Genomic DNA, 23088 nt, shown 5'->3' with positions numbered 1-23088 from the left:
TGAACTGGAACCCCCTTTTGGATAGAGAAATCTGAAAATGCAATGAAATTATAGCAAGTAATGGTTAAAAAGTGTTTGATCTGTGACCTTTTATTGGAGTTCTTTTTCCCCCTGAATGCAGAGTGCAATAGAATCCCTCTTTGGAGCCTCGTTGACAGGGATTTCCTATTCGTTATTCTCTGGACAGCCCCTAACGATATTGGGAAGCACGGGACCAGTTCTGGTGTTCGAGAAAATTTTATTTAAATTTTGTGTGTAAGTGTCTTTAAAAAAACTACTGCAGACATTCTGTATAAACTCTTGTGCAACTTCTATGCCTTGGTTATTCAAAGGTGTCATGTCCTGTAATAGTGTACAGTTATAATCCTATGACATTCTTACTGCAGTCGTCTAGAGTTTTGCCTTCCTGGAACTCTTCTTTATATAGACGCAAAATAGGTTAACAATGTTATGAAATATTTTGTTTCAAGTTCAGTGTCACAAGCTCCCTCTGCTGTCTAAAGTAAGCTACTACCAAAAACAATTGGAGGTTACCTGAGTCCTCCTATACGATTCCTGTTTTGCTCTAGGAAGTAATGAGCGTTTTATTATAATATTTCGGACCAAACACTTTAATGCAAAAGCTATTATAATAATGTGATTGCTGCATTTCACAAGAAACACTCTCAAAAGTCATGTTTGTGGCCCTTTAAGAGAATAGCAGATTTCCACCCTCAACTTCCCTGAAGGAATTTTTTTTTATTTTTTTTATTAATTATTATTATTATTATTGTTGAGGGTGTGACCGTCTAGAGCAATTTAAACACTGGTCATGTAGGATTTGCTTTTCAAGTAACTCCCTGCAATTATCAAAGAAGGTTTTAAAGTCGAATTGAAATGTGTAATAAACAGTTAACACCCAGCTTCAGTCACACATTTCAGAGCTGCCAGATTGCACCTGGGGAAGATGAGTGAATTCAATTGAACTGCATTGTAAATGCTTAGTTTATAATGTTTGTTGCCCACTAGAGTATTTATAATGAAAGCTCCCTGCGTTTTCCTTTTTATTGTATGTAATGCCATCTAGTGACTGCTTTGAAGATAAACAATTAAACAATGACGATGAAGCAGTAAGAAAGGAATCAATTTACTATACTGTTTACAGAACTGTGTTAAAAAGATGCTGGATTAATGTAGACTTTTCAATTGCATAGGAATTCAAATTGTATGTATATTATTCCACAAGATTTGACCACATGATTAATTTCCTAATTGACACCAGGCTTCATTTTTCTTTTTGTGTAAAGAACTTGAAAAATGCACCCTTATAGCTGAAGTTTAGTTTACTATTGATTTAAGATTTTTTTAAAGATTGTAATGATAAATTGTTCACACAGAGCAAAAGCTTTGTAAATCAAGCTATGCATTGTAATGTGAGACACCGTTTTTTTTTTTGCTTCACTGATGAATGTTATACTAATTCTGTTGTTCTGTTTGTTTTGTCCCACAGGGATTATGAACTCTCATATCTCTCTCTGCGCACCAGCATTGGTCTATGGACAGCATTCCTCTGCATTGTGCTGGTCGCCACAGATGCCAGTAGCCTAGTCTGCTACATCACCAGATTTACCGAAGAAGCCTTTGCTGCTCTTATTTGTATTATATTTATTTACGAAGCACTAGAGAAACTCTTTAACTTGGGAGAGCTGTATCCGGTCAACATGCATAATGACTTGGATAATCTTACATTTTACACGTAAGTAAAACAACATATTTAATGGTGTTGTCTGTACAGTGCTACTCCGTTATAATGCAGTTGTCGGGGTCCATAATTAGGAGACCGCGTTGTTTGTGTTTCGCCTTGTAACAAATGTTGGCATTTTTGTTCCCGAAACGATTACAATGCCCAAAAGCCAAATTAATATTGTAGTATACGGTTGAAAATGACGGAAGGAGACACACACAATTCACAGGTACCCAAATCCGCGGTTTATTGGGACGATTATTCCCGGCCCTTGTTAGCCTGGGCCACACCAAAAACAACAAACAGTTTTGCACTCTCACACCAGAGCATTCACACAGCAGCGCATTCACACAGCAGTCTTGCACTGTCACAGCAGCACATTCACACAGTAGTCTTGCACTCTCACAGCAGCACATTCACACAGCAGTCTTGCACTGTCACACCAGAGCATTCACACAGCAGTCTTGCACTGTCACAGCAGCACATTCACACAGCAGTCTTGCACTGTCACAGCAGCACATTCACACAGCAGTCTTGCACTGTCACAGCAGCACATTCACACAGCAGTCTTGCACTGTCACAGCAGCACATTCACACAGCAGTCTTGCACTGTCACAGCAGCACATTCACACAGCAGTCTTGCACTGTCACAGCAGCACATTCACACAGCAGTCTTGCACTGTCACAGCAGCGCATTCACACAGCAGCTTGTCTCACTCTGTAGCGCAGCACATTTTTTTCTAGAGCAGCCCTTTTTGGAGTCAGTGGGGGAGTTTCCATGTGTGTTCTAATTTTACTCTTACTCTTGACATTGTGTTTGAACCAAATGAAAAATGGCCCTATGCATTTCATTAAATTGAAGGTGAAAGGAGGCGGTTGATTTGCAAATTAGTCATTAGTTTTCGTGCTGTTTTCTCAGACAGCTCGAGAAAATGTGGTTTCCATGCACATAGAACAGGCACAAAAGAGAATCTCCCTTGGAAATCCGTGGTTGTCAGGTGACATCTTGTTTGAGTGAAACTGTTTTAAAGCACTGATGTATTAAAGCTATGATTTGTAAATGCCTTGTGCCTGGTTGTTTTAATAATGTGTTTTACTGCTCTTGTCCAAATTGTTTTTCAAATGTCCCATGGTGGGGTGGCATATCATTAGTAATGAATAATATTTTATCAAATGACTTATTAATTAAAGAAAATAATTAACCCAGAGGTATATAATGAAACTATCCAACCCAGCTATTGCAGATCACCATGGCTGAAAACCAGCGGTTTGAAAACCAACGATTTTAAGGACATAGAACAAGCACATTTAATATTTTCACGTGAAATGCAGTTTTCCATGTGAAAATGGGCATGGATTTCCCATGTTTTATGTCATGCTCACGAGTAAATGAGATTTACACTATATCTCTGTGGCTGTTATTTTCGGCCACAAACCTGATCCTCTCGAGATGTTCTCCCAAACGTGCACGAGCATCGCCACTTCACATGCAAATAACCACACTCCCCCATTCTTGTCAAGAAAACCTCTTAGTTTTTCTTCATCTTTTAGCCATCCACACAATATAGATTCTGCAACATTTGTCTTTTGAAACTTCTGCTTGAGTTTCACATTTTCTGACTCTGTCCACCGCATCAAGTTTTAACAGAGAAAGATTTTAGTTTTGCTGTTTGCCATGCTTCGTACTGTGTATCTGGAACATTCACCCAACGTTTGCGAGTCAAATTGCATTATGGGGGAAATGGGAGCCACGCCCTTACTGTGTTATAACTAATTCCACAGTCTAACAGGTCGCGTTATAACAGGGTAGCACTGTATATCAAGATCTAGGGCATGTATCGTTAACCTGCTTTCTGAATATCCATTGATATTACAAAATGAGAAACTACCTACTTGAGAGTGCGTAAGAGATCTTCACTTGTAGTAATTGTAGTGAAAAAAGAAAATGACTCTCGAATTACCCTCGATAATCCGAGTTCTAGGCTCTGATAGTTGAAGGCTATATCTTGGGAACCGCCTGTTTTAGAATTACAGAAACAATGCTGGGGCATTTGCTAAAAGCTGGTACTAGTAACTATTAGGAGTAATATTAATCTCAGTATGTGGAGAAGTGTGATGAGTCTGTTTGTGCAAGTGTGGTGAAAGCTTTTTATTTATTATAATTTTTTTTCAAACAGATGTCAGTGTTCCAAACCTGCAAATCTAAGCGCTGTAACGCTACAACATTTGCAAAATACAAGCATGACACCGGAATCAATTCTTTGGGAAGATCTTGATGTTACAGTAAGTGTTTGGTTACCTGTTGCTGTTTGTGTGTCAGTCCTGCTTGAATATTCTGATGTAGTGCGTATTTATTTCCAAGTACCAAGAAGTTAGTTACCCCTTCCATCACTCTACAGTGACATTGACTCATCTTTCATCCCCAGAGGTCTGTTATCAGCTGCGGAGGATATCAGTGCTATGTATATGAGGATCTTTTTAAAAGGTTATATTTCAGAACCTGATTGTCCAAGTTTGTTTTAAAGAGGTTTATAATTGTGTTATGATATGAAGGTTCTTTAAATATGGTTATACCTACAGTGCCTTGCATAAGTATTCACCCCCCTTGGACTTTTCCACATTTTGTAGTGTTACAACCTGGAATTAAAATGGATTTAATTGGGATTTTTACCATTTGATTTACACAACATACTTAACACTTTGAAGGTGCAAAATATTTTTTATTGTGACACAAAAGTTAATTAAACAAAAAAAAAGACATTTGTTGGTTGCATAAGTATTCACCCCCCTGAGTCAATACTTGGTAGAAGCACCTTTGGCAGCAATTACAGCTGCGAGTCTTTTTGGTTAAGTCTATACCAGCTTTGCACATCTGGATCCTGCAATTTTTGCCCATTCTTCTTGGCAAAATTGCTCAAGCTCTGTCAAGTTGGATGGGGACCGTTGGTGAACAGCAATTTTCAAGTCTTGCCACAGATTCTTTGACTGGACCACTCCAGTGTAGCTTTGACTGTGTGTTTAGGGTCATTATCCTGCTGGAAGGTGAACCTCCACCCCAGTCCCAGGTCTCTTGCAGACTGAAACAGGTTTTCCTCTAGAATTTCCCTGTATCCTGACCAGTTTCCCAGTCCCTGCCAATGAAAAGCATCCCCATAACATAAAAAAAAATCCTAATTAAATCCATTTTAATTCCAAGTTGTAACACTACAAAATGCAGAAAAGTCCAAGGGGGGTGAATACTTATGCAAGGCACTGTATGGGTTCCAATGTATCAGTACGCACGGATAGTGCTGTTACATTGACACCGAAGAGACCAGCTCGTTTTTTTTTTTTTTTTTTTCTTCAATACAGATGTGCAAGGCGCTCCATGGGGAGTTTGTCGGACTGGCCTGCAAGGACCAACACCACGGTCCATATATTCCTGATGTCCTCTTCTGGTCGGTCATCTTGTTCTTCACTACCCTCTTCCTTTCCTCATTCCTCAAACAGTTCAAAACGATGCGGTATTTCCCAACCAAGGTAACGTGAATATCAAGGTCGATTTTTATGACCCCAGGTGTATTAACAATGTGGTAAATAATTTGAATCGATTTATAAACCTGTTACACTTTTGATAGACTATCAATAACTTTGTAATGTGTGCATAAGAATATTTAATATGGAGAAATAATGCTTATTTATTGGGAAAGTGTTGAGGCCTATGGATGTATTTTATGAGACTGATAGATTTGTTCATTCAGTTACATTAATTCTCCAGGTGAAAAAAAATGTAATAATAATAATAATAATAATAATAATAATAAAAAGTAGCGTACTGTTAGATTTGCAATGAAATTCCAAATGTTTGTTTAACAAGATCCTTTTCTGTAGGTGAGGTCGACCATCAGTGACTTTGCTGTGTTTCTTACCATATTGATTATGGTGTTGGTGGACTACCTGATTGGAATTCCTTCTCCAAAGCTTAATGTTCCTGATAGGTTTGAGGTAGGCAATGTTAACCAAAAGATACAGTTCCTGATACAGCAAAACTGCAACTCTTCCAACCCATTATACATGTCGGGAATGTTTTATTTATGTATGTTTTTGTTTTGTTTACTGTCTGCATACCTTTACAATCTTATTGAAAGTCTTTGTTAAGGCTCTTTTCAGTTTGTGAGCTGCTCTTCAATTCTAATTGCCCACCATAGACACGTATTACACAGGCTAGGTGAGCCAAAGAGGCAGCAATATCGAGTGAATACCCCCTGGTTTGGATAATAGAGGTTTCACTGTATGCATGAATTTAATTTTAGTAGAGTCTGGATTGTGAAGACCTGTATTTATTGACTTTATTTTCTATGATGTAGCCCACATCAAAGAACCGAGGCTGGCTGATTGATCCTCTAGGCCCGAACCCCTGGTGGACATTGCTAGCTGCTGCCATCCCTGCTCTGCTCTGCACTATCCTCATCTTCATGGATCAACAGATCACTGGTGTTATTATTAACAGAAAGGAGCACAAGCTAAAGGTAAGGGCTAGTATGAACCCCACATGGGCATTGCCAGTGTTGAAGCAAATTGGTACACTGCTTTGATTCCCAGTGAGTTTGGGAGTTGTTGGGTTTTGTTTTTTTTTTAACACTAGAATCGCCGGGTTTATGCTACTACCTACAACCGCCAACAGTAGTCATTTTGACGGGTACATTTTAAACAGCTTCGATATGAAAATGAAACACAAACTATCAGATACAACTCAAAAGTTTTATTTTTGAACAACATATCTAACATTTGCATAGCAGAAGCATCGTATTTAAATGAAAAAATAAATATAAAAGGCTTTAGCGCATATAATGCATGACGTAAAAAAAATGAAAAACTGTAATTAAATAAACATTTCAAAAGAAGATATTGTGTAAACAGGTGTAAACTGCTACATATACCTACAAAATTGTAAAAATGAAGTAATTATTTACAAAAATAACATAAGGCTTTATTTTTAAAATTAGCGCATATAGTGCATGACGTAAAAAAAATGAAAAACTAATAAAATAAACATTTCAAAAGAAGATATTGTGTAAACAGGTGTAAATTGCTATATATATTGTGAAAACAAAGTCATTATTTACAAAAATAACATAAGGCTTTTTTTCACATTACCCTACTGCATAGCACGACTTCAAAAAAATGAAAAACTAATAAAATAAACATTTCATACACAATTGTAAAATCGAAATAATTATTTATTTAAAAAATAACATAAAAAAGAAAATAACTCGGTTCCCATTGTGTAACGTGAATGTGCATTCAGGGAAACATACTTCAAAGTAGCCCCCATATTCGCACAATCCTCACAGATGTAACGCTTATCAACTTGTCTTGTGCATTTACCACATACTGCTCTTTCACACGGCCCAGATATCAGAAGTTTTATTTTTACTGCATTTAGTTACCTGGCATTGTTTTCTGTTGCGTGTGTCACTTGATGCGCACTGTATCCAGGTTGAGCTGCGTTTCCCTGACGCTTTGCAGTTTTCTGATCGAAATGTTTCTGCCAAAGCTGCGTGGCTAGCATCATAAGAGATCTCTCCTACTGATATTTTTCCCGGTGCATTCATGCGCAGATGGTGGAAACGCTCTTCTTTGTTTACTATTGCAACCAGGCTGTTTTTTTTTTTTTTTTCTTCAACTTGACAACACATTGTCACCCAGTCTTTGACCAGCGGGGTGAGTTTCATCTTTGCACAGGTAGGGGTAGGGTCCGCTGCCAGCCAAAACTTGATCCCAAATTTGACAATAGTAATATTATAATACAGCAGACTATATATGCTCGCGTAGACAGCCAGACGGCAGTTCTGCAAGTAATTGATAGGATTACAATAGATATTTGGATAACACGTATCTAGACGTCACGAGCAATTGTCTATTCAAATACATACTGCTGTAAACTCAGTGGAGGTACAGATAACAAACTGGCTTGTATACATATAAAAATTTGCGTGTTGTAGGTTATATTATTAATAAAAGCATGTATTGTAACAAGCCGTCAAAATGACTACTTTTGGCGGTTCTAGGTAGAAATGCTCATAACTTTATTTTTGCGATTCTGACTTTCAAACGCCGTCAGTATATTTAATACATGTATTTAGGAAAAGTGAAGAACAGACTACCGAGGATTTTTAATACACACAGAGTAATTTAAATTTTAAAAGTGAAAACTGTCAAAATGACTACCATGGCAGTTCTAGTGTTAATAAATTAAAGCTTGGCACATTATGTTGAGTAAATCGCTGTTAATAAAATAAAATTCAGGGCCCTCAGTCTCATGTTTGGTAGGGTTAGGTAAATCCCCTTTTTTTGTTTTTTGATAAAATAGCATTCTTAACCCCTTAACATGCAAAATTTGTATGCTGATCTCAGAAAATGTGATGTTCAATTAAGCGTTCATCGCAGTATTTCAGCTCACATATCTACCACACAGCAAGCACCTTACCATATAATGTAGACATGGATGGATGGATGGACTTATATAGTATAATATTTTATCTGTTGAAAGTCATCTCAACAAATGTTGTCATTTTTATGTAAATTATATATTATTTAGCATCTAAGCTGTATGTGTATATGTTATATATAAAACGTATGCTGTTAAATATTTAACAGAAAGCTAGAGGTTGTATATTTAAAGAGATTTGCAACATACATGTTAGAACTGTTTTGTGTTCTCTACAGAAAGGCTGTGGGTACCATCTGGACCTGCTGTTGGTTGCTGTGATGCTGGGGATCTGCTCCATCATGGGGCTGCCCTGGTTTGTGGCGGCCACTGTCCTCTCCATCAGTCACGTCAACAGTCTGAAGGTGGAATCGGAATGCTCTGCGCCGGGGGAGCAGCCCAAGTTCCTTGGAATCCGAGAGCAGAGAATTACAGGCCTCGTGATATTTGTCCTCATGGGACTGTCTGTTTTTATGACTTCTGTTTTGAAGGTAACCACATTTCTTCACAGATCACACATTGCATACTAAAGGATTATAGTTACCCATCTTTGCAGCCTTGTGTTTTGCACAACACTTACCAAACTTTTTTTTTTTTTTTCATCAGTTTATTCCTATGCCAGTATTGTACGGCGTGTTTCTCTACATGGGCGCTTCTTCACTGAAGGGCATCCAGGTACGGCTCATTATTTCACCCGCAGTTTTAATACTATATTGGCAAACACATGCATGTCTTTAGTTAAGAGTATTTACTCTAGTCCTAGAAGTACAGGGACCTTCCCTAGGATTATGTTTTAGTTAAGTTACCTAATTACCAAAACCTGCAACATCTGCAATAAATATATCTGATGTTGTTTTTTTGGGCATTTATTAAATGTTTTGGATACTTTCTAGAATTTATCATAGGTGTTGTAACTACTTTTTAAAAGCCACTATAAAGATGGCTGCACCATGATTTAAAACCAGAGCTCTTTGAAAGAGGCTTGTTAAAGTATTTGTATGGCTGTAGTTGAGAACCACTGGAATACATCAGATCGTCAAACCACTGGGTCACAGTTTGTCTTGTAAAAAGATTTTAATTGTCTTGAGGACTGCATAGTTAATAGACATAAGGCTTCTTATTTTTCCAGTTTTTTGATCGCATAAAGCTGTTTGGCATGCCAGCAAAGCACCAGCCTGACCTGATTTACTTGAGATACGTTCCACTGTGGAAGGTGCACGTCTTCACAATCATTCAGCTCACCTGCCTTGTCCTGCTGTGGGTCATCAAAGCCTCTTCTGCTGCTGTTGTCTTTCCTATGATGGTAATTATAAGCCATGTCCCCACTGGAACGTATTAGCAGCAACTACACTTACAATTTCGCTGAGAGACTAGATCTCACACTCAATGTCAATGACATTCTAAACGTTTAAACAGGTTCTGTGTTAACAGATTAAGTACGTTAATATCTGGTTTTCAACTTTTTTTTTCATATATTTAAGTGTTCGGTGGCTACTTTTAATCAAGTTGAGAGTGTAATTTCTCTTCCATTCTTTGTATGACAGTCCCGACTCGCAAAGAGTGTGTGAGAAATACAACTAGATTAAAGGTAGCCACCGAGCACATAAACATACATTAGACTACTTCTAATGAGATTTATTTTATTAATATATTTTTTTTTTTCGTGATAATATAATTAAAACCTTTTAAGTCAAGTAGACAAATGTTTTGTCATACCCTTTTTTAATGCTGAATAAAACTGGGCTTGCACTTATGCTGCTTCTTGTGTGTATGTGTGTGTAATATATATATATATATATATATATATAATTTCAATGGAAAGATGCCATGCATTCTAAATACGGTTGAGCTAGAGGGATATAATCCCTAATATATGCCCTTAGAATCTTTGTAACCGCATCACAAAAACAAATCATACACGTTCACTCCATCAGCTATTAACAAAATGTCGTTTAAAGGAAATTTCAACCTTTTTAATAAGATGTCAATTGAGGAAGTAGTACAGAGAGAAGTCATGCACTCTGTCGGCAAACGTTCATTCGCCATCTTCATCAAGCTCTTCTGAAGGTCACGCTGCTTCTGCTGTCCAATTACAAGGCAACTTTCCTAGAAGCATTTTTATTAACTGCTCGATATCGGGAAATATTCAAATCAATTACCAAGGAAAAGACATTTTTTATTACTATTATTATTATTATTATTATTATTATTATTATTATTATTACAATTGCACAATCTTTTTTTCCGAACTTTGTCCTCAGTTTTCACGAAAGCATTTAATAACTACGCACTAATAATAGTAGTAAAAATACTACTACTACTACTACTAATAATAATAATAATAATAATAATAATACATTTTTTCACAATCTTTTATTCTCTGTTTATTCAATAAAAGTATACAGTTTTAAAAAACGCTTTTTTTGTACATTTATTTTATATAGAAGATCGTTGTTATGGAGGACTATATTTATAGAACGCTCATTTTAGAGTGTTTACAGTATGTGGAAGGATATGAAAAAAAGAAATGAAAACATAAATAAACTCAGTTAAAATCAATATAGATATAAAATTATAGATAATTGTACTGTAACATTGAAGTATATAAGCAGTAAGACCCGACACAGAGGGCATTACCAGGCATTATACGACCGTTTGGTTGTAATAGCGTCGTGCACCATTACCCAAACGGTCGTATAATGCCTGGTAATGCCCTCTGTGTCGGGTCTTATTGATTATCTATCTATCTATCTATCTATCTATCTATTTCATTCTTGTATGTACCTTATGGTCTCCACGTACCCTTTGTTGAAATGTTAATCAAGGTGATAAGAATTATATAAATGATATATAAAATGGCTATGTACTGTAAGTTTGAAACAGTTTTTAGTTCTAATGCAGCCACCTTGTGGGCAACAAATGTAATAGCACTATTAAAAAATAAATCGAGCTGAGGGGAATGAGATACCGGACATGTAATGAATGACATTCCAGATGTCTGACTTAAACTGTCCATATAACGCATCATAATGTTAAATTCATGCTATTAATAGTAAGTCGTACCTTGTGGTGAAGAAGTTGCATTTTAACCATACCACACTCTTGGTTTCAGGTCCTTGCTCTGGTGTTTATCCGGAAACTCCTGGATTTCTTCTTTACCAACCGGGAGTTGAGCTGGCTGGATGACCTCATGCCAGAAAGCAAGAAGAAGAAGGAGGATGACAAGAAGAAAAAAGAGAAGGAGGTAAACCATCCAGTAAATGAAACTGTTTAGAATGATTCCATGTAAAATCTTTCGACTCAAAGCCTCCAACTCTGGGGGAACTGAAGCCAGTCCACAGAAATGCCATTGATTGGTCAGTTCAGCTTTATCACATAGCAATGCAATTCTTGTGTCTTTATTGTTTTTCTTACATGCTGTGCTAACACATCTTAATTGCGTTACTCTTACACTGCGAACTTCTCTGAAAAGTAAAGAGCATGTAAATCACATTTATTTGTTTTTCAAACTGTGACCTTGACTGTTTTTCTGAACATTACAGACTTAAAAACATATTGTTATTAATGCTTCTCGCGCCTTAAAATGGCATTGGGTGATTTTTGAGGTCACTTGAATGATACTTTTGTTTTGTATCACATAAAACATATAGTAGCTGAATGTAAGGTTTGCATGGTAGTAGAAATCCATAGGAGGCATTGTCTCAACCATACTTTTATCAGACATTTGACCATCCATCCTAGTAACTGTTTTTTTAGCAGAATGCCTTTGAGATATTTAATTTGCGTTTACAGATTTATGTATAGTCTTAGTTATGCAACTTCAAAATCACCCCATGTCCTGTTAACTTCCTGGCTTGCTACCTGCCCTTCTCTTGTTTGCTCAGTGTTACTGACCTCAGTGTGCAACTCTCTTTGGTACATTTTGTTTGCATTAGAAAATGAAGAATGGACTTAGAGTACCAGGGGTACGTAGCTGAATTATTTCAACATATTGTCTAGATGTACTGTGTAAAATGCAGGGTGGCTATAAAGCTACTCTGCCTTTCTGTGCTGCTACTATAAAACAAAACATACAAACACAAAATAATCTCACAGCACAGCAGTGAAACCTGGCAGGTATAGGCACCAGACAAGGGGCAAGGTTCTAATAATACTTTTTCAATGAAAACAGTTGCTGTAATAATGTTCTGAGGTAATCCAATTAGTAACTCAAGCAGACCAACCTTTTAGTGATATCTAATTTTCTTTTCATGGAATAGCCTTTCATTATATCATTTAATGATAAATACCAGTATGTATATTGTTTATTAAAACAGCCGCAGACTCTAGTTTGACATTGTGTTCCTTTTCCTTTTTGAATTTAAAATTATTTTTAAGGTTTCTACTTGTAGGATTTACAGGTTTTATCAACAACCTTCAATTTAATACTATTTAAATGTCAGCGTTTTTTGATCTGATACCTTTGGTTAAAATGATGTATTAAATTTCAGATGAGCTGTAAATAGATCACCCACTACACCTCACTCGTTAAACTTGAATATCTAAACCAAAATTATGTTTAGAAGGCCATTTAGTGAGCAATTAGTTAAGTGTTTCTAAACACAATCATTGAGTTGTTATTATTATTATTATTATTATTATTATTATTATTATTATTATTATTATTTATTATTATTATTGTTAAACATTTTGGGTGGGGACAGCTTTATTGGTATTTCTCAACTGGATTTCAAACCCCATAAAAAGCAGAAGAATCTTGAACTAAACAATGAAAGTATGTTTTAAGTGTAGTATAGTAAAATGTATTAAAAACATTAGTTAATGCACATTTTATTAACTTTGTCATTTTATTGATCAATCATTTTACTGAAACATAAAGAAAGCTCTACTTTTTATAGAGCTTAATTTTAGTATTGTATTTGTTTGCAGGAAGCTGAACGAATGCTTGCTGTCGATGACGGTGAAACAGTGCAGATCCCTTTTGAGGGAGGAAACCTTTTAAAGATTCCTGTTAAAAGCCTCAAGTGCAGGTAATCCATTGCTTGTGTATTCTGTAGATCAGTGTTTCCCAAACTTTATGATTGGCAACCCAAATGAACACTGGAATAATGAACCCACGACCCAAAATTATTCACTATTTCTGTATTTTAACTAAAATACTTTTTAACCAATCAAAAAGCGACGTTTACTTTATTTGTAACTACACTATATAAGCATTCAGGCTTTGATAGTTTTACGGGTTGCTAAAATGTTTGCTTTTATCAAATTAATTGTCAAATTAAATAAAAAAAAGGTATTAAACTAACATATTGTACACTGTAAGACCTTTACAACCCTTATTTGTAACACTTTTCAAACACTGCGTTTATAATTCTAAATGTGTTTAGGATTTAAACACTTTGTGGTGTTTATTTTGTAATTTCTTGGACGGTTTATGATTTGTAACACTTTTTAAACATTTGTATGCGTTTATAACAGGGCTGGTGATTAAAATCAAAACATTAAACTTAGCAAAAACGACACAGATTAAACACATAACGTTTAACAATTATTTAGAGTTCCAAATGACTAAACGCCAGTGTTACACCTAATTACGTATAAACACTGCTGTTTAGGAATGGAACGTTTCTGTTTTACTATACACACATGCCATTTAGATATTAAACGCGTCACACGTTCGTTGGTTTTACAGTGTAATGACGAGGCGGCGGGGGGGGGGGGGGCACTTCTATGAACATTCTCTCACATGACATGCAGCCCAGGTTTTTGGGTTAAGGGTCCCCATCGCGTGGACAATGGGACCAGCCGATCGCAGACATGAATTTGTAGGAGAGCCCCCATGGGGATTAATGGACTATGTGGGAGCATTGTGATAATGGGTGGTGGGACAGGAATGCATGCCTGTGATTGGGGAAACGCGCACAACAGAGCGATATGTAAGCCTGGCAGAGGGAGGGGCTGGGTGAAGAGTGTTTTGGAGCTGTAAAGATACAAATAAGTTTCAACATCACAAAATCATTAATTAAAAATGAACAAGGCAGCTTGTCATGTCGTGGCAAGAAATTGACAGTTTTACTCCTTTTGTCTTATTTAGTTGAAAGAAAGACTCATGGTAAACAATAGTTTGTTCACAGTGCTGCCTTACATTTTATGAACTCCTTGCCGCGTCCATTTACTGTCTTTCTTCAAAATCTCCAGTTCTAGTGTTATTCAGCTTTTCTTAACAATTGAACGTCTCTCTTCTTGGAATCTTGCTGTAAAACTTATTTTCCTCAGGTTGCATATAATATCAGATTCAACTAAAGCCATACTGAAAAAATGTAATCGCACAAATTTTAACCTCCAAATCCAGTAGGTGCCTCACCTACATAGCAACGTAATAAGACGTTTAAGAACGTCTTGCTGTTTAGCTAATTGATCAGCTTTGTTCTGGAAAAACTTGTGTCATTTCCCAACGCAATCTGGATGCCTTGTCTCAAGATGCCAAGATGACCTGTTGGAACTTATTGAATAAATGTTAACGTTAAGCAAGTTTCCTGTGTAGTCAGTGCACCAGATAAGCTGCGTACTGGATGTTTTACACATTGAAAAAATATGAATTATGCTTGATATTTAAATAACATTTTAAGAATATGCATAGCAATTTTGCTGCACAGCTTGAGTTCATATGTTATCAAGCTTCTTGTACTTTATTGGAATCACGCAGTTTAAAATGCATTGTTAGTGAAATGAGTCCCGGTTGTAAAATCACCTACTCAAACAAATTTCTAACTCTCTTTTTCAGCGTAGAGATTTCCTCTTGGGTCAATGACTGAACATGTGTTTTTCTCTTTTTTTTTTTTTTTTTTCAAATGTGACATCACAAATAGCACCTGTAGCATGTCCTCATTATTCTTTGTAGTTGTAACCCAATTATTTATCTTAAACAGATCTGACAGCATAGCTTCAGACACCTGTTCCCAGGATGAGGAAGCTAAAGCGGTTTGTTTCTGTGGTGAACTTTTGATGATTTGGCCTGCTTTTGTATGAAGTTTGTTACATGGAACGTGCATGGCTCTGAAATTGTTACAGTAACAAGCTGCCATTAGAAGTGGTTCTCTGTTCTTAAAACAGTATATGATCAAGACCCTAGTACCACGGGTAAAACATTCAAACACATCATATTCTTTACACATCGCGCCAGTGAGGCACAATTGCATATACAGGTATTTAAACAAAAGAGGCGCGCAGATACAGAAACCTACAGTAATAACCGTCCTTTACTTCATTCATAAAAAACGGGACATATGTGCTTATTTTCCACATTGACCATTTTTCATATTTAACCCTTTGCAGTCCATTTATTAATTGAGCGTCAGGCACGTCAGGTCTAATTTTTTTTCACACACGCAGTTAATTTCAGACGTGCTGTTTAAAAGTTTTTTTTTTCACAGTCAAACGGGTTTAAATGGCCCTGCATATCAACAAAGCACTCACTAGGCATCTCCAGCCCTGCCCCACCCTTTCGTTCGCTATCGCTTTCACCTATGTAAGAAATAAATAATAATAAAAGTAATAGTCGTACATACCAATCAATCATCTCCTGATCACTCGTGTTATCACCAAACTCCTCAATAATGCGATCCAAGTCATTATTTTATTACTATAACATCTGAAAAAATCTTTGCTAATGTCCGTGATACTCTCTGTGCGCTGACGCACTCAGCCAGCTTGTTTACTATGACCGCCCCGTTATCTGATACCACGGCCATGTATGGCTATTTATGAGATGCGCCTTTATTTTATTTTTATTTATTTTATTTTTTTTCCCCCCGACTTGTCTTGGCTCCTGTCGCTCCCACTCGGCAATTGAATGCTTTTCTCGGCTTTTTCCGGAGAACAAACGACTAGAAACCTGTTTTTTGCATTGCTATAATGTCAGACCCAGTCCGACAAAGGATCTGAGAGGAATAATTGCAATGTCAGACCCAGTCCGACAATGGACCGCAAAGGGTTAAAGCGGTAAATTGTTTGCACGCGTACACACATATACAGTACTATACAGCTTGCACGGTTATATTGTACAATACAAAATGTATCCGTAAGATGCAAGAAGTTAGACAACTTAGGCATGGGTATGTGCAAAACAAATGACAAACCTTTTTTTTTTTTTTTTGCATTTTTTATGGCAGTAATTAAGTGGATGTTGCTTTCGTGTGTTCAATATAGTAATGAAAACTAATGAAAATGCATCTGCTAAGCTGTGGGGTTTGTGTTTGTTCTTTAGCTCTGATCCTTCTGTTGTAAACATATCTGATGAAATGGCCAAAACTGCTGTGTGGAAGGCTGTTGCCATGCCTGCTGACAATGCCAAAGCAATGAAACCTAGCTCAAGGTAGTTATGATTTGTTTACATACTGATTTTGTAGCAATTAATTCTTATTTTTATCTGGGCTGTCAAAGATTCTCTTGAGTTTTAAAAACATGAAAAACACTTGTTTTTTATAGTCTGATATTTAACCATTAACATATTCAGAGGTTGGACATATACAAAGAAAAACACCTGCAATAGCACTTTGAATTGAATGTAGGGCTGTAAGCTCGCTGATTCCATTAGACAGTCACCTGGAGTAGGTGAAAAGTCTGTTCTCCAGAAGGTCTATGCATGGAGTCTGTTCCTTGTGAAACGTCAGTAATCTGTGCAGTCCTGGATGAAGAAGCTTCTGCTACTTCAGCTCCTGTCTGCTCTGTCAAATTCATTGTAATTGAAACTTTGGCTTGCAACAGGGTGATGCAGCTTATATATTTTACAGAATACATGAAAGGGATCAATTTACATAACAAATTAATTCATCAGATGTGCTATGCTACATTTTGCAGATGTTGAACCTTTTTTTTATATTCCTGTGTGTGTGTGCGTGTGTGTGTGTGTGTGATACGATAGATATTAACAATTTTAAACCCCAGTTAAGCTGCTACTAAAATTGTCCTAGATAATTACCTTAAACAACCATCAGTAGTGTTAAGTATTTTACCTGTGGAGGCCTTCTCTCTTCCTTCAGTTTGCCCTTTTTTAAGACGAAGAAAGACGTTAATCTACATGCATGTGTGTTTTTTTTTGTTTTTTTTTTACTGACAGCCCTGAGAAGACGGCATGTATTAAAATCAACATTGAAGATGCACAGGGAGGGAAGGAAGCTGATTCCGAAACATCCCTTTAGGACTCTGAAGCATGAAACATTTGTTTGAAAGCCGCGACTTGAACAGCATCTTGGCCTCAATTCCATGTACAAAGGACCTGATATAGAGAATTCAAGCCAATGGCTTTTTTTTAATTTTATTTATTATTTTGAAAGCCACCCTCCAACCTGATGTTACAAATTAACTTCAACCTAGGTAATCAATTAGCTAATCCTGCATAAGAAAGCAAAACAAAACTGAACAATAGATCTATTGTTACAGTTAAATTCGTACAATTTAAATATGTATTATAGATAGATAGATAAATCGAGAGAGGTCAGAATCAAAGTGGAGTTTTCTTTTAAAGCGGGTGCATCATCTGGTCATTTAACCCTTCAAAATTCATTTTTAGGGGGTAAATGTATTCTTTCAGTGCATTACACTGAACTATGATAGTTTTCAACAATATAGCAATATCTCAAAGATTTGCCCACTGTAATTACAAACGCCTCATTTAGAAAAGGATGCGTTTTGTTTTGCCTTATTTAAAACAAAAAAAAAAGAGAGAATACATGTTGCCATTTTTTTTTTTTATGCTGCTGTGTTGTGAAACCAACATTTTTTGCAATAGGTTTTGGGGTTACATTGCCTGGTAAGGTGCAACATGAAGACTATATGTACAGTGCCTTGCATAAGTATTCACCCCCCTTGGACTTTTCCACATTTTGTAGTGTTACAACCTGGAATTAAAATGGATTTAATTGGGATTTTTACCATTTGATTTACACAACATACTTAACACTTTGAAGGTGCAAAATATTTTTTATTGTGACACAAAAGTTAATTAAACAAAAAAAAAAGACATTTGTTGGTTGCATAAGTATTCACCCCCCTACTTGGTAGAAGCATCTTTGGCAGCAATTACAGCTGTGAGTCTTTTTGGGTAAGTCTCTACCAGCTTTGCACATCTGGATCCTGCAATTTTTGCCCATTCTTCTTGGCAAAATTGCTCAAGCTCTGTCAAGTTGGATGGGGACCGTTGGTGAACAGCAATTTTCGAGTCTTGCCACAGATTCTTTGACTGGGCCATTCTAAGACATTCAGGCTCTTGTTTTTAAACCACTCCAGTGTAGCTTTGACTGTGTGTTTAGGGTCATTATCCTGCTGGAAGGTGAACCTCTGCCCCAGTCCCAGGTCTCTTGCAGACTGAAACAGGTTTTCCTCTAGAATTTCCCTGTATTTGGCTCCATCCATCTTGCCCTCAATCCTGACCAGTTTCCCAGTCCCTGCCAATGAAAAGCATCCCCATAACATGATGCTGTCACCACCATGCTTCACCGTGGGGATGGTGTTCTCAGGGTGATGAGCAGTGTTGGCTTTGCGCCACACATAGCGTTTTGCGCTAAGGCCAAAAAGTTCAGTTTTGGTCTCATCAGACCAGAGAACCTTTTTCCACATGTTTGCTGTGTCTCCCACATGCCTTTTGGCAAAATCCAAACGGGAATTCCAGGTTGTAACACTACAAAATGTGGAAAAGTCCAAGGGGGGTGAATACTTATGCAAGGCACTGTATTTGCTGGAAGGTCAGTCTTCTAAAAACTGTCAGTAAGTGTATGGTGTGTGAGCTTTTGTACATAATGGAAAGGAGGTTCTGATTATCATCACCACAATGTTTTGTTTTTCAAGGCAGATTAGAAGATATTTTCTTGTGCTAAATATATAAAATACAGCTTTACATTTATTAGTGCAACTACATTACAGGTCATTTTCTAATGCCAAAGTCTTTTTTGCAGTAAACAAAAACAAACCATAAAATTTAAATAGTTTCTACATTTTCTTCTACATTTACACCCAGCAATAGGTTTTTAAGTGTTTTTGTTTAGTTTGTGTTATCTTTGTGCGTGTTCTATCTTTTCATGAATATGTATTTTTTGTTTAAATCAACTGACTTCTGATAAATACCTATAGCTTTTTTTATTGTAATTTTAGAATAACCTCCCTTCATAATATTACAATACATAAGAAATAAGTGTGAGTATCCAATACAGTAGACTCCCATCTATCATCATGTAAGTTTCTGCCAACTCCACACCTGTTTGCCCTCTACCATAATCATTGTAATTGAAACTGCTTTTCATATAGAACCACACAAAAATGCATTCTGAGATATTAGTAAACTTGTTTTTTTTAGGAGTGCACACTTAGTTTTTGCACGACAGTTTGACAAAGTTGTTTAGAGCAGTTTTGACCTGTAATGTACTGTAGTTAAAGGGTACATAAGGACCTTTTTATTTTATTGTGTTCCATGTTCCCATGTGTTGCTACAACTGTTTACGTAAGGTGTGTGTATTGTTTTAATTTTTTTTATATATTTTGACCACTTTAAGTGTTGACCACTTTAAGTGTTAATCCTTCTTTTCTCTCTCTAACCATCTCTATCAACACATCAATCAATTTCGTGATGCACTGTCACCTGATTTGTTGACCAATCTATCCTGCCTCTATAAAACACTCCCGTTTCTGGCAATCTCTCTCTTTTTGAGCTTTGTTTGTTCCCATCATCCTCCCGTTCATCTCCTAAACTTTCCTATTTTCTTATTTCCTATACAGAGCCCTGCACCGAGTCTCCGCTGGGGGGACGGGAGACATTATGTACACTATTCTTCTAGGTTTCCATCGATGCTGGACCTTTACTCTCTCAAACTTTGTAATTATACTAACTATTAATTATAATGATCTGTTTCCTTAGAGCCCCCTCTTAGTGCCGTTGCTGTGTAATCATAATGGCCTCTCTATCTTATTTTCTTCCTTCAAGGTCTTGATCACAAGTACGTTCGGCCCCGTTGAGTCGGGGCCATTCTCCTCCCCCCTGTGGGTTTGCATCCGCATCCAAGCCGTCGCTGCGGCTCTCCTGTGAGTAGGCAACTTTGTTTTCCAGGTCTCGGGGGTCATCCGACCAGTCTTCAGTCACCAAGATTCCTGATCACGAGACGAAGACTTGCTTTCCTATCCACTTTTCCCCCTTCAAGTAAATAGCGCTCATCAAGCCTGCTATAAATAACTCTCTACATGTTTCACTGATTCTCCGTGAAACTTTTACATTGCATTCCCTGCCTCAAGATGGCTTCCCATGTACCCGCATGGACCTCTCAGAACTACATTTCCCATCATCCTCCTGCTCACTGGTAAAGCCATCTGTTACATAAATGAACATGAGGATGATGGGAAATGTAGTTCTGAGAGGTCCATGCAGGTACATAGTGAGCCATCTTGAGGCAGGGAATGCAATTTAAAAGTTTGAAAATGTGGTCAAAATGTAAAAAAATAAAAATAAATAAAACAATACACACACCTTACATAAACAGTTGTAGCAACACATGGGAACATGTAACACAATAAAATAAAAAGGTCCTTATGTACCCTTTAAATGGAAGCTGGTATTAGACCTTTACCATACTGTTCTCTACCTTTTTAGTTTATACTTTTCTTTTTAATTAGGTTACAATAGCCATACTTTATAAAGTGTAATTATTTTGAGTGGAGTAGTTTTACAGTGCTAAAATTTACAAAACTTTTACATTTAAATGTGATTTATTTTATATTATATTTTTTATGTTTTTTTTTGTTGTTTATATTATGCATCTTATTTATTTTAAATAGTTGATGATTTTATGTTTATGCCATATGTTATTCTGAGAAATTAAAAAAAAAAAACTGCATCATTTATTCATTTCGTTTTATCATATTTCTAGTACTTTTATCCCTGCACTTTTTAGATATGTTTACCATGACTTCATTGAGATAGATATGTGACTTTGTTTTATTATATGAATAGCATCATCTCAGGAAACTTCCATTCTGCACAGTAGAATGACACAGTTTACCCAGAATTAATACTTGCATGGTCAAGTGATGTTTTTTTTCACATTTATATTCAGTTTGTACTTAAACCATTGATATTTATTACATTAAATACTCTTTTGTATTGATTTTACCAAATGCTAATTTCAAGGATGTCGCCAAAAAGTATGCATGAATACTGAGAGAAAGTGATGTTCACCAGTACAATATCCTCCGTTTTTTCCAACCTGTAGGCTTTTTTCAGACCCTTGGACCTGCTATGGGTGGATATAATAGAATTATGCATTGTCAAATTGTGTATACAATAATAATACTAAATAAATATATATGGGCTACTGACTGTGAAATATTTTGTGACACCAACCCAATGACTAGTTCTGGTCGTATTTGTTTTATTCAGTCCATACTGTTAGTTAAAAAATAGAAATATTTAGCCATTCTTAATAAATACTTGGTTAAACATAATTTTAAATACTGTGAAAAAGTGTTTTAATTTTTTTTTGTTTGTTTTTTTTGGAGCAGTATTTAAAGAATGATGGCTATTACAAAAAAAAGCAGTGTCTGCACAGTGCACATGTCTTCCCTCAGTTAGCACCTCCAATCACAGAACAAATAGTTCATTTTGTTTTTTTAAGTGCTGATTTTGTAAGAGTAGTAGCGGTTTTGCTTCTTTTTGTATTGATGTGAAGAGATGTAACATTCATTCAGTTGTTTAGAAAGTGTTCTAGCTGTAGTCTACTGCCTTTTGATATTTGTTTGATAAATAACTAGAAAATCCTTATTTTTTGTAATGTAATTGAAATCTGTTAATGAAAGCAATAAAATGTATTATATTATGACTGCCGTTGTTGTTTATGTAGTTTTCAAACACATCTGTGCATTGTTAAGAAAAGTTTCAAAAGACCAATTTTGAAACTTAGATTTGGGAGGAAGGACTGCCCCTTGCACACAACACCAAATTTTAACCATTTTGATTAATAAGCATCACTCTGTCATGTCGTCCTCCATCGCCCCCCCCCCCACAATCTCTGTCCTTGGTCTAATCTATTATGAGGATATTATGAGTGGTCTGAGGCAAATGTGTTGTCTTTCAAATAACGTTAATTGTATTTCATTCTGTGTTGAATGGCTTTTTACCATCTGACCCCATGTGAAATTACCATTTTTAGTCACAAGTTGTTTCCATAACAGTTTAGAGCACAGGACACAATAGGTCTGTCCAAATTGTAACTGAACCCTTCAATAAGAGTCAATGTACTGCATTTCTGTATTAAACTGTTTATTTGCAAGACGCAAAGGCACAAAACATCCCATTGTGTTCAGGGTCGGGTTGACTCTCCTGATGCACCCAATTGTTTTTTTGTTTTTTTAATTAAGCTTTATCACGCAACACTCTTAAAATCAGGCATCAGGGAGATTTTTTTTTTTTAAACTCCCAACACATAATTTTGTTAACTGGAGAGTTGAACAAAAGTTCATATGCATTTTTGCACAGTGAAAAACACAAATTTTTAAACACAACAAATATGTTTTGTTCATTTCATTTTAGTTTTGATAAGGTAATAATAATGCATTTACTTATAAAACAAATGTTGTCTTTGTATTTCTCTTTTGTACCTTGTGTGACACAACTTAGCATGTGTTGATTAAAGTTATTTCTCATATAAAACACTCATGATAATGACTTCAGAGATAATTGCTGCAGAAGCAAAAATGAGGTTGCTCTGGGTTGTCAGAGCTTATTACTGCCAAAATGTTCTCCTTGGCTCCACTCCCCAGAGGTTAAGCCCCACCTAGGAATTATTTCTGGAGCCGCCCCTGGCCTTTATACTGGCATTTACTTTGGCTTTCAAGACACCAAGTGTACCGTCATATA

The 23088-nt window shown here is 36.3% G+C and overlaps 1 protein-coding gene across 9 annotated transcripts in view; it reads left to right on the top strand.

The window, feature by feature from the left end:
- The window catches only part of LOC117394353 (sodium bicarbonate cotransporter 3-like), a 105136-nt gene extending 83085 nt beyond the window's left edge, over nt 1–22051 (top strand). For 5 of the 9 annotated variants that reach the window (XM_059012887.1, XM_059012895.1, XM_059012890.1 and 2 more), the window contains 14 exons: nt 122–255; nt 1490–1735; nt 3901–4006; nt 5075–5242; nt 5594–5707; nt 6070–6231; nt 8432–8683; nt 8799–8867; nt 9322–9495; nt 11305–11436; nt 12128–12157; nt 13122–13222; nt 16459–16566; nt 17311–22051. In XM_059012887.1, the coding sequence (XP_058868870.1) occupies nt 122–255; nt 1490–1735; nt 3901–4006; nt 5075–5242; nt 5594–5707; nt 6070–6231; nt 8432–8683; nt 8799–8867; nt 9322–9495; nt 11305–11436; nt 12128–12157; nt 13122–13222; nt 16459–16566; nt 17311–17392 (1878 nt within the window). In that variant the 3' untranslated portion in view covers nt 17393–22051. Of the gene's footprint in view, nt 1–121; nt 256–1489; nt 1736–3900; nt 4007–5074; nt 5243–5593; nt 5708–6069; nt 6232–8431; nt 8684–8798; nt 8868–9321; nt 9496–11304; nt 11437–12127; nt 12158–13121; nt 13223–15121; nt 15174–16458; nt 16567–17310 lie in introns of all 9 variants that reach the window. The other 4 variants (XM_059012891.1, XM_059012896.1, XM_059012889.1 and 1 more) reach the window with 3 other exon arrangements.
- The last annotated feature ends 1037 nt before the right edge of the window (nt 22052–23088 follow it).

The sequence above is a fragment of the Acipenser ruthenus genome, chromosome 3 (genome assembly GCF_902713425.1).
Source record: "Acipenser ruthenus chromosome 3, fAciRut3.2 maternal haplotype, whole genome shotgun sequence".
Lineage (NCBI taxonomy): Eukaryota > Metazoa > Chordata > Actinopteri > Acipenseriformes > Acipenseridae > Acipenser > Acipenser ruthenus.
The sequence above is the reverse complement of the archived record's forward strand: the minus strand, read 5'-3'. Positions and strand labels throughout refer to the sequence as shown.